General features: G+C 38.6%; 1 protein-coding gene across 1 annotated transcript in view; it reads right to left on the bottom strand.

The window, feature by feature from the left end:
• COL24A1 (collagen type XXIV alpha 1 chain) overlaps positions 1-16,074 on the bottom strand; it is a 324,882-nt gene that overhangs the window by 193,505 nt on the left and 115,303 nt on the right. Inside the window, exons 15-19 of the mRNA XM_056123526.1 lie at positions 13,128-13,172; positions 9,026-9,079; positions 8,906-8,950; positions 8,606-8,659; positions 7,754-7,807 (exon numbers count right to left, since the gene is read on the bottom strand). Of these exons, the coding sequence (XP_055979501.1) occupies positions 7,754-7,807; positions 8,606-8,659; positions 8,906-8,950; positions 9,026-9,079; positions 13,128-13,172 (252 nt within the window). The remainder of the gene's footprint in view (positions 1-7,753; positions 7,808-8,605; positions 8,660-8,905; positions 8,951-9,025; positions 9,080-13,127; positions 13,173-16,074) is intronic.

Here is a 16,074-nt window from a genome sequence, read left to right as displayed (position 1 = left end):
CAGATAAGAACTATTTTCATAAATAGAGTCCCAGGACTGCCTCTAAAAATCTACTCTCTCCTTTGATACTTCGAGAGGTCTATTTTCTAGTTAAGAACTATCTAGGTTTGAGGCTGGAGTGATAGCACAGTCAGTAGGGCATTTATCTTGCACATGGCCAACCAGGGTTCATTTCGCAGCATCCCATATGGTCCCATACACACATACACAAAAGATTATCTGTGTTTAAATACTTATTTCTAAGATATTTAAACCTCATCAATAGAACAGGAATAACCTAACATTTAATTTAATCCTTCCCTTCACATCCTATTTACCCTCCTGACGGATACTTAGAATTCCTAGGGTTTTTAAAAAATATATTTATTTAAAATATTGAGGATTTAGTTTTATTATTTCTGAATAATAAAGACATTCAGATGGCAACTCGAAATTAGGGTGACATGCATGTTAGATGAGAAAGAAGTGGGCAGGAAGCCTGACACTTCAAAGGGCAGAGAACTATCCTGACATCCTGGTTTCCATGAGAAAAGTAATTAAGTCCATTTTTTTATATTAAATTTCTATTTGAGTTTCAAATTTTATTTAAATAGACCTAATGGTTATAAAATTTCAAGACAGAACATAAGTGTATCCATATTCTTATAATTCGTTTCCCATATGCCCTAAATCCATTCTCTTACAGTGCCAGAGTATCTGGTCATAAAACTGGACACAACTGAAAGTACTACAACAAAATATAAATAGAAGTAATATAATATTATTCAAAAGTTCATTTAAGTTCCCCGCTCCAAAATAATGAAAAACAAAAACCATGATTCATCATAACGAGTGTCTAGGGGAATCTTAAATTTTTTTAGATAATAAGCACCTCTCAGACATAAGGTTCTCACTGGGGCCCTCTAGTGGCAAAATTCAAACAAGACCCCAAAGTACAAGCTCTAAGAGAAGAAAAAAAAAACAGCATAACCTAGGATTTCACCCACTTCCCCCGAAAACTGATCAAAATCATGTATGGAGGACTGGAGAAATAGCTCCATGGACTGGGGGACATGTTTGTATGCAGTATACCTGGATTCGATCCCCAACACCACATGGACCCTACAAGCACCTCTGAGAGTGACTCCTCAGAGCCAGTGTGCGTGCCCCTTCAGCAGGTATTTAAAAACATAAATAGATAAATTTTATTCATTCCTCACTTGAAAAAATTTTCAGGTTTTATAAATTTGCATATATACATACCTATGTTTTAAAAAATAAAACAGAGTTTTTCCAAACTTCCAGAATTAAGGATTGAGTAAGCCATTACAAATAACACACACCTAGTTTTAAAATAGAATGGATTTTCTACATTCTCTGTCACAAAGATTTTCTGTATTCTCTGTCACGGGGAAAAATATTTCTCAACTGTTTTATAATGACAGGGTTCTTTTTTCCCTATTTTTATATACTGAAGCTAAAACTTCCTATTTCAGAATGGAACAACTTCCTGATCAGGGTATCTGGATTATTGATCATCTGCACCAGTGGTTCAAAATAGCAACCAAAGATGCAATGTTTCTCTAGCTATACCTACAGTGCTGGTTCTGGGGATCATCAGGCCATCCAGGCAATGCTTGGGGACTACTGGGGTTATATCCAGTAAAGCTGGAAGGCCCGTGAGGTTCCAAGGATCAAACCAGAGTGGGCATATACAAGACATGCATTCTAACTCCTGTACCATCTCCTGATCCTGGACATGTTTATTTTATATTTAAAATACTCCTTCATGTTGCAACTTCCACTTGAGAACACTATTGGTAAACTAAATCTCTTACATAACAGAAAACTAAATGCAGGTGGTATAAGATGAGAAACACATTCTTAAGACTGATTTTCTTTGCATGATAGCAAACAGATGTTTCAGGTAGGCACTAACTGAACCCACAACTGACTGTGAGGGTCTTATGAGTCCCTATAAGTGATTTTGGGACACCCAGACCAGTTCCTTCCCAGGCAAAGATCTTAAACTCTATATTATTTCTTTGGTCCTGGAAGTTCGCTTCTTAAATTGATAACCGAATCTGCATTAAAATTTTTTCATTAAACAGGCATCTACATTCATAGGAAGAAAGGGGATTCTGGTCTACTTCTACAGTTTTCCTCCTATTAATAAGGCATAAGTGATTAAAGTGAGAAACCAAAGAAAAGACATCTCACAAATGTTAATTCACAAGTTTTTATCCTAGCTCTTACCCTAAGCATATATTTCATATAAGAAACAACAGATATAAACTGTCTCCTACCAAAATAATTAACAGTGGACGTCACAATTTTTTTTGGTAGAATCGTAAAGATCAGTATAAAATGAGCAAGTAAAAGCATGACTCTCCCTTTCCTTACATCTCCCTTTCTTTACATCAAGGTCTGAAAAGAACTGAACAAGACTTTCTGGTGATTTCTTCCAGGAAATAAAACTGAAGAATTTTTATATAACATGTTAAAATATAGTTGGGTTACTACTTTTTCTTCAACTAAGACTAAAGAAATATTAGTAAGAATAATTATTAATAAGTAAGAATAATTATTAGTAGAGTAAAATATCAGAGTTGCAGAGCTTCAAGGAACCTTAACCATGATATAATCTACCTCTCATTTTAAACATGAGAAACTGGATACCATAGTGGTTAAATCATACAAGATCATAGAAAGTCAAGGTTAGACTTGGGACTAGAATCCAAGTAAGAGTGAAGCATAAGATAATAGAATTTATTATTTTTGGTCTTAGAAAATGTTTTATACTATTCCCTTTCATTGTTATCTAAAGTTAGGAATTGCACATTATGAAAAATTAAAATAAAAAAGTTAGGGTCTAATTTGTCCAACCATTGCTAATTTTAGTAGTCCTGTTATATGGCTGGAGTGATAGCACAGCGGGTAGGGCATTTGCCTTGTACAGCCGACCCGGGTTCGATTCTTCCGCCCCTCTAGGAAAGCCCTGCAAGCTACCGAGAGCATCTCGCCCGCACGGCAAAGCCTGTCAAGCTCCCCTGACATATTTGATATGCCAAAAACAGTAATAACAAGTCCCACAATTTGTTGTGAGACGTTACTGGTGCCCACTTGAGCAAATCGATGAACAACGGGAGGACAGTGACAGTGACAGTGTTATATGGATTATATCAAGCCTGGAAAACAAAAGTTTTTCAAGTCTGAAAACTTTTTTTTAAATTTTCTTTATAGTATATTACCATGCCCACTTATTTATGTACTTTGAACTTTGAATCAATCTTAAGAGACAAGTCAGGGTATAGAGCTCACTAGGTTTACCCTGAGACCATAGTGAAAATACAGTGAAAAGAAAATTCACCATCAATATGGCTTTAAACAAATAGATACTGAAAATATTTTAATAAATATTTTTTTAGAGTCTACACTAAATACTCCCAATGCTAGAAGTCTTAAGGAATATGTATATAATAATTTAAAATTTAATAATGCTTTTTCTTTAGAAGAAACAAACAGTCCCGAGATGGGAGGATGAAATGAATGGAAATGTAATGAAGGACACAAGAAACCAACACTGTTATTCAATGCATATTTTGCTACATTAACACATTACAATATTTCATAAACTGCACAAGAATCCAACAATTTTAGTCAATGCACATTTTGCCACATTAACAAATTGTAATATTCCATCCAATATCTCTGTCTATAATCAACTTCACCTTCATATAGTAGCAATACAATATTAAAGTCCTAAGCAACCTTAAACTACTAAATTCTTTAAAATGCTAGTATAATGGCTAAGTGCATGATGTCTGACATATATAATAACATAGGTTTTTCTCAGGTGATCGGCAACTAATTATGGTATCTTAGATAAATTATTTAATGATCAGCACTTCAGCATCCTTAATCTAAAACAGGAATAATTACAGTACTAATTTTATGTGAGACTGTTATGAAGATTAAGTGAGAGGTACAGATTTTAGACTAGCATCTGGCAATCTGAATCACTTCACTTAATCACTTAATTCCCATTAGTCGTCGATTTGCTCGAGCGGGCGCCAGTAACGTCTCCATTTGTCCCTGTTGCGTGCTAGTGTAGCCCAATGGCATCTGTTCACTCCAGGAACATGAAGGGCCTCAAACCGATCGTTCATGATCTTGACGAAGAAGTCTGACCATCTGGTAGGTGGGCGGCCACGCGGTCTTTTGATATCCCTTGGAATCCAGTCAGTAACAGCTCTAGTCCAACAGTTGTCTTTAAATCTCATTACGTGACCAGCCCATCTGATTTTTGACACCTTGGCAAATGAGACAGCATCCATGATCCTTGTTCGTCGACGGATGTCAGAACTCCGGATTCTTTCTCTCATTTGAGTGAAACGTGATATTCCAAGTATAGCTCTTTCTATTCTTCTTTGGGAGACCTGAATAGCGTTCTCATCTTGTTTGCTTAGGGCCCAGGTCTCTGAGGCATATGTTAATGCAGGAAGAACAGTGGAATCAAAGAGATGTGCCCGGAGCCGGAGGTTCTTCGTCCTCTTAGCTATTTCTTCGACATTCTTGAAGGCATTCCAAGCCGCTCTCTTCCTCCTGCGCAGCTCGGGTGCCAGGTCATTTGTCATGTTGACCTCTCGACCTAGGTACACATAGCTGTTGCATTCGGAGATGGTCGTTCCATTGAGAATGAATGGGGCGTCAGGAACAAGGCTGTTTCTCATAAACATTGTCTTCGTAAGACTCAGCTGTAGTCCTACCTTTCCACACTCACGGTTGAAGTCGGCCAGCATTTGTGCCGCTTGGCTGATGTTTGGTGTTATTAAAACAATGTCATCAGCAAAGCGGAGGTGGTGTAGTTGCCGACCATCTATCTTCACTCCCATTCCTTCCCATTCCAGTCGTTGCATGATGTTCTCGAGGGTGGCACTGAAGAGTTTCGGTGTAATGGTATCACCCTGCCGCACCCCTCTCTTGACATCAACGATCACTTCTTTGTAGAATGGTGAGATTCTGGTAGTGAATCCGCAATACAGTTCACGGAGGATCCTGATGTATTGGGCTTGAATGCCCTGATTGGCTAGGGCTTCAATGACTGCTTCCGTCTCAACAGAACCAAAGGCCTTCTTTAAATCAATGAACGTTAAATAGAGCGGCATCTTGAACTCCTGAGAAACCTCAATGAGCTTGGTTATTGTGTGGATATGGTCGATGGTGCTGAATCCTTTGCGGAACCCTGCTTGCTCGCATGGTTGTCCTTCATCTAGTGTTCTGCCAATCCTATTTAGGATGACTTGAGTGAACAACTTGTAGATGACAGACAATAGGCAGATCAGGCGATAGTTGCCAATGTCATGGATGTCTCCCTTCTTGAACAGTAGTATGGTCCTGCTGGTTTTCCATTGCGACGGAACCTTGCATTCAGACAGGTAGTGAGTGAAGAGCCGAGCCAGTGTATTGATGAGTACTGACGGCAGGTTCTTCAGGTGTTCAGGTCTGACCTTGTCTGGGCCGGGTGCTGTTTGTTTCTTTACCGACGAAATGGCGTGTCGGATTTCAGAAGGGAGAACATTGGGAACGACATACCCATCCTGTGGAATTTGGTATGTCGGCAAGTGGACATGGCTATCGAAGAGATTTGAGTAGAAGTCATGGACAATCTTCTTCATTGCCATTCTGGAGGATGTGATGGATCCATCAGGACGTTGGAGGGCAGTCATCTTGGTCTTATAGTTGGCGAAGGACAGGTGGGCGTTACGAATACTTTTCCCAGCTTCTGCCGCATCTACCAGTACTTCTGCTCTTCTCTCTTTGAGGTCTTCCTTGATCGCATCTCTGCACTGCTTTGCGAGCTCGGAAGTTAGCTTGCGGTTGCCTGAGGCATGCGCCAAACCACGCTGGCGAATTAGCTCAAGAGTTTTCGAAGATAGGCGATTTTTTGTGGCTATCTCTCTCTTGGCATTCCTCGCACATTCATGGAGGTGCTGAACCAGTCGATTGTATTCCTCGTCAGTGTTGTCAACAATGGCATCTTCCCATGTTGCCGCAATAGTACCAAAGAGTTCCCAGTTGGTGGTCATTCTGGGAGTTCTCTTTTTGAACTTTGCAGCCCTTTCTCCCTGCTCTGTGAAGTAGAATTTTGCACGAAGGAGACGGTGGTCCGATTCCGTTAGAAATTTTGGGACAACAGCGACATTGGTCAGGCAAAACCGTCGATTGAATATGATGTGGTCTATTTCGTTGTGGAATTGTCCACTGGGAGACTCCCATGTCCATCGTTTAGATTCTGCCTTCTGGAACTGTGAGTTACCATGAATGGTCTTGGTCGACATGATGAACTCAGACAGTCTCTCACCCTGTTCGTTCCATTCTAGGCCATGGGTCCCGATGTGAAGTTCTTCAGCTGATCTTCTTGGTCCTATCTTGGCATTAAAATCACTCACAATGATCTTGTAGAAGGTGTGGTCTTCTTTATAGAACTTCTCTAGCTCCATGTAGAACTTCTCGATTTCTCTTTCATCATAATGAGATGTTGGTGCGTAGACAACGAAGATAGAAACTGCAGGCAGTGAGCCACATCTATTGAAATGTAAACGTCCGATTCGGGTTGTTAGGCATTCGAATGAATCAATGCTCTTGGCCAAGTTTGTGTTGACAAGGACACCGACGCCTCCAACACCTCTTTTATCGCATGTTCTGAGGAACAATTCTTCTCCAGTGTCGAAAACGGCATGGTGAGATTCGTGCCTTCTTGTCTCGGTCAGACCAGTGTTGTCGTACTTTATCATTCGCGCTTGTACCATCAGGTCTTCGATGGATGCATCTGATCCTAGCGTACGTGCATTGAAAGTACAGACGATCATTTTTGTCTTCCTTCGTTGTGGCAGCCTAGGTCGGCCTTGAGATTTTGTCGGCCTCTCCTTTCTCATCCTTCTCAGTTCTGCCATGTCGGTGAAGCCTTCAGGGTCAGGTGAATGAGACCAGTTGTAGTTACTGGTTTTGGCATATCGAATACACAGCGGATAGCTTGCCAGGCTCTTCCGTGTGGGCAGAATACTCTCGGTAGCTTGCCAGTCTTTCCGAGAGGGATAGAGACACTACTTCCACTACCCAGCCGTCGCCACACTCCAGGACGCTTTCCGGACCCACACATCATGAGACACTAAATACCCATCTTCCGGAATTGTCGTACCATATTTGATAGGGTTCAAATATGGTAACACCTACAAGGGTGATTAGAGGCAATCTGAAAACACAAAATAATTTTTGCCCATGTTAATTATTATAATTTTGACGCTGAAGAAATCTTTAATGTATTTTAATATTTAATGTTTTTAATTATTCCATGATTTTCTTTTTATAATCTGGTGGGTTTTATGATAACTATAGCATATGATTTGCTTTTTTCTTAACTCATCAATATAACTAATGAAAGGTATGAAATTAGAATAATTCTTACCTTTGGGACCACAATAAAGTATAAGGACAATTTTTCTACTGACTGACTTGCTAAAAAATAGATATTTGGAAAAATAAGTCATTTGGCTTTGACCTGGAATGAAGGGATGAGTAAAAGAAGGATGGCCCAATATTCTGTGGAATGAGAGTTGAACATTTAAGATGTAGCTATAATCTAAAACTGAAGAGGAGAAACATTGAGCTGACTATATGCATTACATGTAGTACTAACACAAGCAAGTATCATGACTCATGCCATGATTTCCACTCCATGGATTAGAAAAAACAAACATAAGGGAAAACCTACGGAAGGTCCTGGCTTTCCTCTCATCCCTGGAAGTCCCGGAAAACCAACAGCACCCTACAGGAAGACAATAATAGAGGAAATGGAAAAGTTATACCATAAAGGGCAGGCATACCTCTATTTGCAAACTACTAAAATACATTCTAAAAATATCAAGAACAATATTTCAGACATGACCTGTAGCATCCTAACAAAACCCAAGGTGAAAGCCAAGATGGACTGTAGAATTAGTAAGTAGTTAAGAAAGCACAACGGAACAATTTTCTAATAATTGTTTTAATGAGGGGTTGGAGCGACAGAATAGCAGGTAGGACGTTTGTCTTGCACACAACCAACCCGGGTTCAATTCCCAACAACCCATATAGTCACCCCAGCACTGCCAGGAATAATTTCTAAGTGCAAAGCCAGGAATAACCCCTGTGCATTGCCGGGTGTGATCCAAAAAGCAAATAATAATAATAATAATAATAATAATAATAATAATAATAATAGTTTTAATGAAACTGATAACTGAAAAAATAAAAATATTATTTCAGATGCTTTATATATTGAGACTTAAAAATTCATTGAATTTAAATACTATCAATAATATGCAAATCAATATTTCTAAGAATCACAGAATCACTAGGACTGAGCCCCACTGAAGGCCAGGTTCAATCACTGACACTAAATAATCCTCTGAGCATGCTGCAAGCAACCCTGGAAAAATGAGACAGGAGTACTCCTTGAGCACTTCTAGCTGTGACCCCCAAGTCCAGAAAAATTGATAAATAATGAGTGTTCATTTATTTTTAAAGAACTTATACCTTTGAAAGTCACTTTCACATTTATACAAAATTAATGGCAAAAAGTTACCTTATCTCCAGGATACCCTAGTTCTCCTGGCTCCCCTGCAATTCCTTGTTCACCCTAGAGACCACAATTTCAAACAATGATTCTTAAGCAAAACAAACATGGAAATATTATGAGAAAGAAAAAATACTATTTACGGAGGATTACTTTTCTATTTTGTCAAATTCATAGACTAGTGTAGGCAAATCATATAATAGTGTAGACTAGACCCCTTAAAAGCTCCTTTATAAGATGGGCTGATTCAAAAGAAAACATTACAGTGGTAAGAAATTATCTCTATGATAATGTAAATATTTAAATCACCTTATCACCTTTGATTCCAGGTAGGCCCTTACTCCCTGAAAGACCCTGAAAAGAAAATGACATTTTGTGAAATCTGAGTGAAATTAAAGGGAAATATCCACTAAGCAAATAGAAACATACCATTGGCCCAGGAATTCCAGAAGGTCCGATTGGTCCTATAGCACCAATATCACCCTGAAAAGCAGTAAGGACAACATCACTAAGCTTCTAATCACTGTCACTGTCCTCCCGTTGTTCATCGATTTGCTCAAGCAGGCCCAGAATGTCTCCATTGTGAGACTTGTTGTTACTGTGTTTGGCATAACGAATATGTCAAGGGGAGCTTGCCAGGCTTTGCCATGCAAGCAAGTTACTCTCGGTAGCTTGCCGGGCACTCCAAGAGGGACGGAGGAATTGAACCCAGGTCGGTTGGGTCAGCCACGTGCAAGACAAATGCCCTACCACTGTGCTATTGCCCAAGCTGGAGCGATGCGTTACTGGGCCCACTCAAGCAAATGGATGAACAACGGGAGGACAGTGCTACAGTGCGACAGTGCTACAGTGCTAGCCTGCACAAATCTTAGGGATCCACATTGATTAAATAAGTTTCTAATAGGATTAGAAAAAGAGTATGGTAAAGTTAACTAATCTAGAACAGTTTATCGCACTAACCTTTCAAATATGCCATTTTCTTTAGCAATTTCCTGTCTGTTCCACATTTATGAATCACACCAACCTTTAGTGATATTTACACTATTGGCTCATGCCTACTCATACTAGATTAGCCCATAAGGCACGTTCTTCCCTTCCTTTAGCTAGTATTGCACTGACTGTAATGACATTCATTTAGAAGAATTTTTTCAAACAGGATAATATATTAAAAAGAAGGCAAATACTGTATTGTATTGTTCCCAGGAAGCATTTAATAAATACATGATTACCTGCAATGTTTTATTCATTTATTCATTTTATTCATTTACTTAACAAATTTTTATTAGGCCATTTATTACCTTGTGACGTTTTTCAATACCATTATTTTATAATTCAAATTTTGCAGCAAGAGAAACTTTATCATAATTTTGAGGGTATACTGAGTAGTGAATAATATGCTCTACATGTTAGGACTTCTTGTGCTCGCTCATCATTTAACATTTATTAAGAAAGGCACACAGAATACACCACTAGTGTTGAAGAAACAAAAATTAATAAGACACAATTGCTAATATAAAGAATTGCAATGTTCCAGTATAAGAATCCTCAAAACCACCATCATCCCCAGCAAGTGAGAGATGTAGAAATATAGTTATATACATTTTAGAAGATAAAGGACAATAGCAATAATGGGTATATTTATTTGAAATTAAATATTGAAAAATGGCATCTCTTGATGGCTTGGGGATGTTATAAATTTGACATTGATGATGCCATCACTGTCCCTTTTCTCTTGCCACTTCTCTTTCCTGTTTATCATATCATCTTTCAGTCTCAAAGATCAAGTTCGTTTAATCTTTTTATGGTTCCCAAATGTTAAAGAACTTCTATAAGTGTATTTGTAACAATACCAAAAATGTTGTACCTTTTTATTATAGCCCAAATTCCTTTTTAGTTACTGTTTTTGTGCCACACCCAGTGGTGCTTAGGGAGTACTCCTGACTCTGTGCTCAGGGATAACTTGTGGCGGTATTCACAGGACCATACATGGTGTCAGGGAACAAATCAAGATTCGCCAACATGCAAGGTAAGTGCCTTATTTCCTGCACTGTCTCTGCATCCCCTATTCAAATTTTGTAAATAGCATCCCGGACCCTCTCTATAAAAGTTCCACTAACTCTTCTAGTTACATTTCCTTTCATTTGCCCTTAATGATCCCTTAGTTTTCCTGACATCCAAATTCGGCAATCTGAACACAGTGAATAATTATTATTCTCTGAACATGTCCCTTATCACAGCTATAAATATTTGAAGATATGGCTACCGCTGCTGAAATTACTTTGTATACTATGCTATATTTCCCCCTTCCTTCTTAGTCTCTGTATTCAGCAAAAGCATAAGCATAATTTTCAAAATTGAGAAGAATAACTGGCACATGCTTTTAAATAAAGAATGGAATTTATAGCAAAGGAAATAATTAAATTCTAAGAAAAACTTACAAATGAAAATTTCAGAACCTGTAAGCATAAACTGGGACCCACAAGTATCATTCATGTGGACTCAAAATTTAAAAAAAAGGATTTCCAGTGAACTTTACCTCCCAACATTTCTAATAGCCTACATTTATATAACACAAGTTTCAGAATGGAAAACATGACAACTTTGCTTTTGGGTGAGTCCTACAGTCTGTAAAACATAACTAAGATAAATTATTTTCAACATGTTTAATCCTGAAATAGATGGGACTACGAAAGTCAACGAGCAATAGTTTCCAATTTAATAAAAAGATATGCAATATTAATCCATCCTTAACAAATTCTGTCAATAGGAAACAATTATTCTTATAATTATAGTGGCTGGTTTATTTAAAGTTCATAAGTTTAAAACATGATTGTTTCAAAAATACATAGAACGTCTGTTTGTAAACCAAACATCAATAACTAAAGTATGGAAACAAGCTTAAACGACTTTTCTATAGGTGATGTAATATCTTAACTTTGTTTAGTATATATATATATTATTTTTTGTAATGTTAAATATTCAAACAAATAAGCTTTATGTTCACAATATTATGCTTTTGTGTCACACCTGGCGATACTCAGGGGTTATTCTTATGCTATACACTCAGGACTCTCTTCTAGTGGGTGCTCAGGAGAGTATACTCCCACTATATTCGTGGGATGCCAGGAATCAGACCTGGGTCAGCAACATTCAAGGCAAGTGCCTTACCCACTGTACTAAGGCTCCAGCCCCTATTTTATTTTTCAATGACTCACAAAAACACCCCTCACAGAATAGGTCATTATTAGGAGATATAAAAATATATGTACATTATTAAGACTTAGAAAAATAGAGAATCAAAAAGTAAAGTGCTATTTGGCATAGAAATTTCTAAAAAACCTCATTCTGTGGCATGCCACAAATTGTGTGGAAATTCCAATGGCTGAAAGAAATATAACCTCCTGACAGAAATTTGTGCCCAGTTAAGGGCTGTTTTCAATTTCTCAAAGACAATCTAAAGGTTCCCCAGGACTCCTAAAATACCCACTTCATAAGAAGATAGAATATACAGAAGAAATGCTTTCATACACAAAAGCTCAACTGAGCTGTCTGATATAGTTCCAGAGACAGAAAAAAATTAATGAGCACTTATGGTTTTACAGAATACAGTCTCCCAAATGGTTGCAAATAATAAGGAACTTCTGAGACAAAGTTCAAGAAACAGAGACCCAAAGATAGGTTTTTCATATAAAAACAGTAGCCTTTAGGTCAACAGAGTTCATATTAGTGAAGTTAGCAGAGCGGGTGGGGCGTTTACCTTGCATGTGGCCGACCCGGGTTCAATTCCTCCATCCCTCTCAGAGATCCCAGCAAGCGGGATACCCAGCAAGTATTCCGCCCGCACAGCAGAGCCTGGCAAGCTCCCTGTGGCGTATTTAATATGCCAAACACAGTAACAACAAGTCTCACAATGTTACTGGGCCTGCTCGAGCAAATCAATGAACACCGGGAGGACAGTGCTACAGTGCTACTGTTGAAAAGACTGTCACTTCCACCCTGAGCTTGTCAGTCATACCCATCCACACACAGGATGATTCACACTCACCCACACTCACACAGTCCCTTGTTGAATTAAGCTAGATAAATGACAATAAAGGCTATATGGTGAAAATAGAAAAGCAATAATATCTACTGTCAAAAACTACTGAGGAGAGGTTACCCGAGAGATAAAGCAGAAACTGTAGTTCTGGGCAAGCAGGCTAACTATTTGCTATGAATTACAGAGATTTCCTTCCCTAGACCATAATACTCCTATTCCTCTTTTGCATCCCCACTCCTCTCTGTCCTATCTCTAGCCCTTCTGGACATTTGAACACAGATTCACACTCCTTTTCCCTGTTTCATTAATAGGTTAAATGAAGAATTGCATATCACAAATCCAATATGCATATTGGGCTGAAAAATACCTTGAGTAGGCTGATTTCCATTATTGACCCTTCAACTCCCCATTTTCCCAAGTTTTAAAAATACACATAACAAATATAAACATATAAGAAAATATTTCATAAGACTTATGGCACTTGATACTCACTCGGAGACCAGGAAATCCAGGAGGACCAATGCTCCCTACAAGTCCCTATGGAAAAGAAATACATAGGATCAATCAAATAGAATTCCAAACTGTTAAAGTTACACGCTAAATGGGAAGACAAAACTTTCTAGGAAAAAAATATGCACACCAAATACTATTAAGTATAAATTCTGAGACCTCCCTATTTTTACATATCTTTCTGAAAAGTAAAAGTCTCTATGGCAGTTTATGTCCCTCAGTATTAACCCTTTGGTTCCATTCCTTGGTAGAACTCCCAGTTAGCCTGGGATACAGATTAATATATTTCTTCATATAAATAATTAAGAATATTAACTCCATTAGTAATCTACATGATAGACAGAACCATTCTCTATGGATTTCACAAGAAAATAAGTGGTCAGCAAGTAGGACTAGAACAAGCTCAGGTCGTTGTAAACACCATGAACTCTTTTGAGGTAGATTATTTAAAGTTAAATTCTCTAAACTTCAGTTTTTCACTTCATACAACAGGAATAACAGGACTGGAGATACAGCTCAACTGCCTGTGAATGCAGGAAGCCTGGCTTCAATCTGTTACTGAATGGTGCCCCAAATACCACAGAAGAAAGCCCTCATCAACTACTTTGATCTAATAATCCTCTTCTCCCCACCTCCACCCCCGACTCCCTGCAACCAGCCTGCCACCATCAGCAAGAGATTTTGAAGCTCTGGCTTCCTGTTTAGGTCACTCTTCTTTTCTTTTCTTTTTTTTCTTTTTGGGTCACACCTGTTGATGCACAGAGGTTACTCTTGGCTCTGCACTCAGGAATCACCCCTGGCAGTGCTCAGGGGACCATATGCGATTCTGGGAATGGAACCCGGGTTGGCCGAGTGCAAGGCAAACACCCTATCTGCTATGCTATTGCTCCAGCCCCCCTCCAAACACACACACACAGTTCAATCTTAAATAGGTGAGAGAACATGATTGGTCAGAGTTGAGGTGAAACTGGATCCAATCAACTTTCAGACTCTATGAAGCAAAAAAAAAAACCAAAGAGACAACTCAGTGTGTGTGTGTGTGTGTGTGTGTGTGTGTGTGTGTGTGTGTCTGTAGGTCTGTCTGTCTGTCTGTCTGTGTCTATCTGTGAGAGAGACAGAGAGAGAGACAGAGAGAAAGAGAGAGAGAGAAAGAGAGAGAGAAAGAGAGAGAGAGAGAGAGAGAGAGAGAGAGAGAGAGAGAGAGAGAGAGAGAGAGAGACCTTCAACGTGTCCACCTGTAGCTACACTATAATTCAGCTTCCAGTACCAGGATTCACAATAGACAAAAAGCTTGCAACTGCTCCATGTGCCTCAGAATCTTAAATTTCGCAGTAAACTCAGTGATGAGCAAAACAGGAGTATAAGTAGTGACAATGTAGATAATTAGTGGTCTCAAATGTACTCCACACCTGTGGTTTTTCCACTGTTTCCTCTTATTCTGGCAAAACTGCCAGCCACGGCTCTCAAGCAACAGTCCTGCTGCTGCTGAATTTAATTGCTGTGTGAGTAACCACCAGTCACTTCTCTAGGCCTGACTTAATCAAAGCATCGCAAAGCTCGTGCCTTTCCTCTCAGAAGGATAAAGCCTGTCAGTTTGTGGCAAAGCTACCATTGGGGCTTGTCTGTAGGTTTGTTTTCTGTACATGAGGGGAACTTTCTCTTTGTCCCCGAAAGAGTGAGATGTCATTCTCCTTCAGCCTTATATACACTTACAAGGGTTTGCTGTCTTATGTTTCAGAATTCACAACTGACAGTATTTTTGTTAAGCCCCAATTGACATGGCACTGAACTTTGAGTTTGGGGAAATGGGGATGTCAAAAGTAAAATTTTTAAGTTGAAAATTAAAATAGGGACCAGAGCGATGTTACAGTAGTAGGGCTCTTACCCTGCACGTGTTCGACCAGGATTTGATCTGAGGCACCCTATATTGTCCCCTGAGCCCTACCAGATGTTATTCCTAAGCGCAGAGGCAGGAATAACCCTGGAGCAGTGTTGGATGGTGGTAAAAAAAACAAACAAAAAGAGTAATAAAAATAATGCCTGATTTATTATTCTCAAAATGGGAACATCCCAGAAGCAAAGATAAAGAAGGATGAAAAGTTTTATTTGTAACAGCAGACAATTTCTATTTTTAATTTTATTTTTATTTATTTATTTATTTATTTATTTATTTTTTGCTTTTTGGGTTACACCCGGCGATGCACAGGAGTTACTCCTGGTTCATGCACCCAGGAATTACTCCTGGCGGTGCTCGAGGGACTATATGGGATGCTGGGAATCGAACCTAGGTAGGCTACGTGCAAGGCAAATGCCCTACCTGCTTTGCTATTGTTCCAGCCCCACAGCAGACAATTTTTAAATAAATTTTTAAAATTTTAAATTTTTTCTGAAAGGTGCTTTTACTCTTCTTTATCAGCAAGTTTTACAACACATAAACTTATACTATGTCTACTAAACAGGCTAATACAGTTTCATATAGAAAAAGGTAAAAGAAACTATTACCAAATACATTTTTTTCAAGATAAATTATAGTAATTTATATATGTTTCAATGTAGCCACTACTCCTAATTCAGACTATAAGGTTTTTGTGGTCGATTCTAAGCCATGTAAAATCTCATGAAAAAGAATGCATATAGCATAAATTGGAGGCGGCTTTTCATACTCTCTGAAGGAAAAATGTGAAGCTATTTCTACACACCATCAAAAATATGTGATCCGTTAGGATCTCTTGAAAATATAATTAAATCTCATTTAAGGGGATCCCTCCACTAATATTACAAATATTGTCTTAACAATCCCAAAGAATACTTCTCTACCCAATATCCTGAAAAGACGAAGATCAATGACAGGTTCAAGTCCAAAAGAACAATCTCAAGGTGCACAGGTTTTACCTGAGGCTCTTTTCTTTCTTTGGATTACCAACCATCT

The sequence above is a fragment of the Sorex fumeus genome, unplaced genomic scaffold (assembly GCF_029834395.1).
Source record: "Sorex fumeus unplaced genomic scaffold, SorFum_2.1 ptg000047l, whole genome shotgun sequence".
Taxonomy (NCBI): Eukaryota; Metazoa; Chordata; class Mammalia; order Eulipotyphla; family Soricidae; genus Sorex; species Sorex fumeus.
This window is presented reverse-complemented; position numbering and strand designations above follow the sequence as displayed.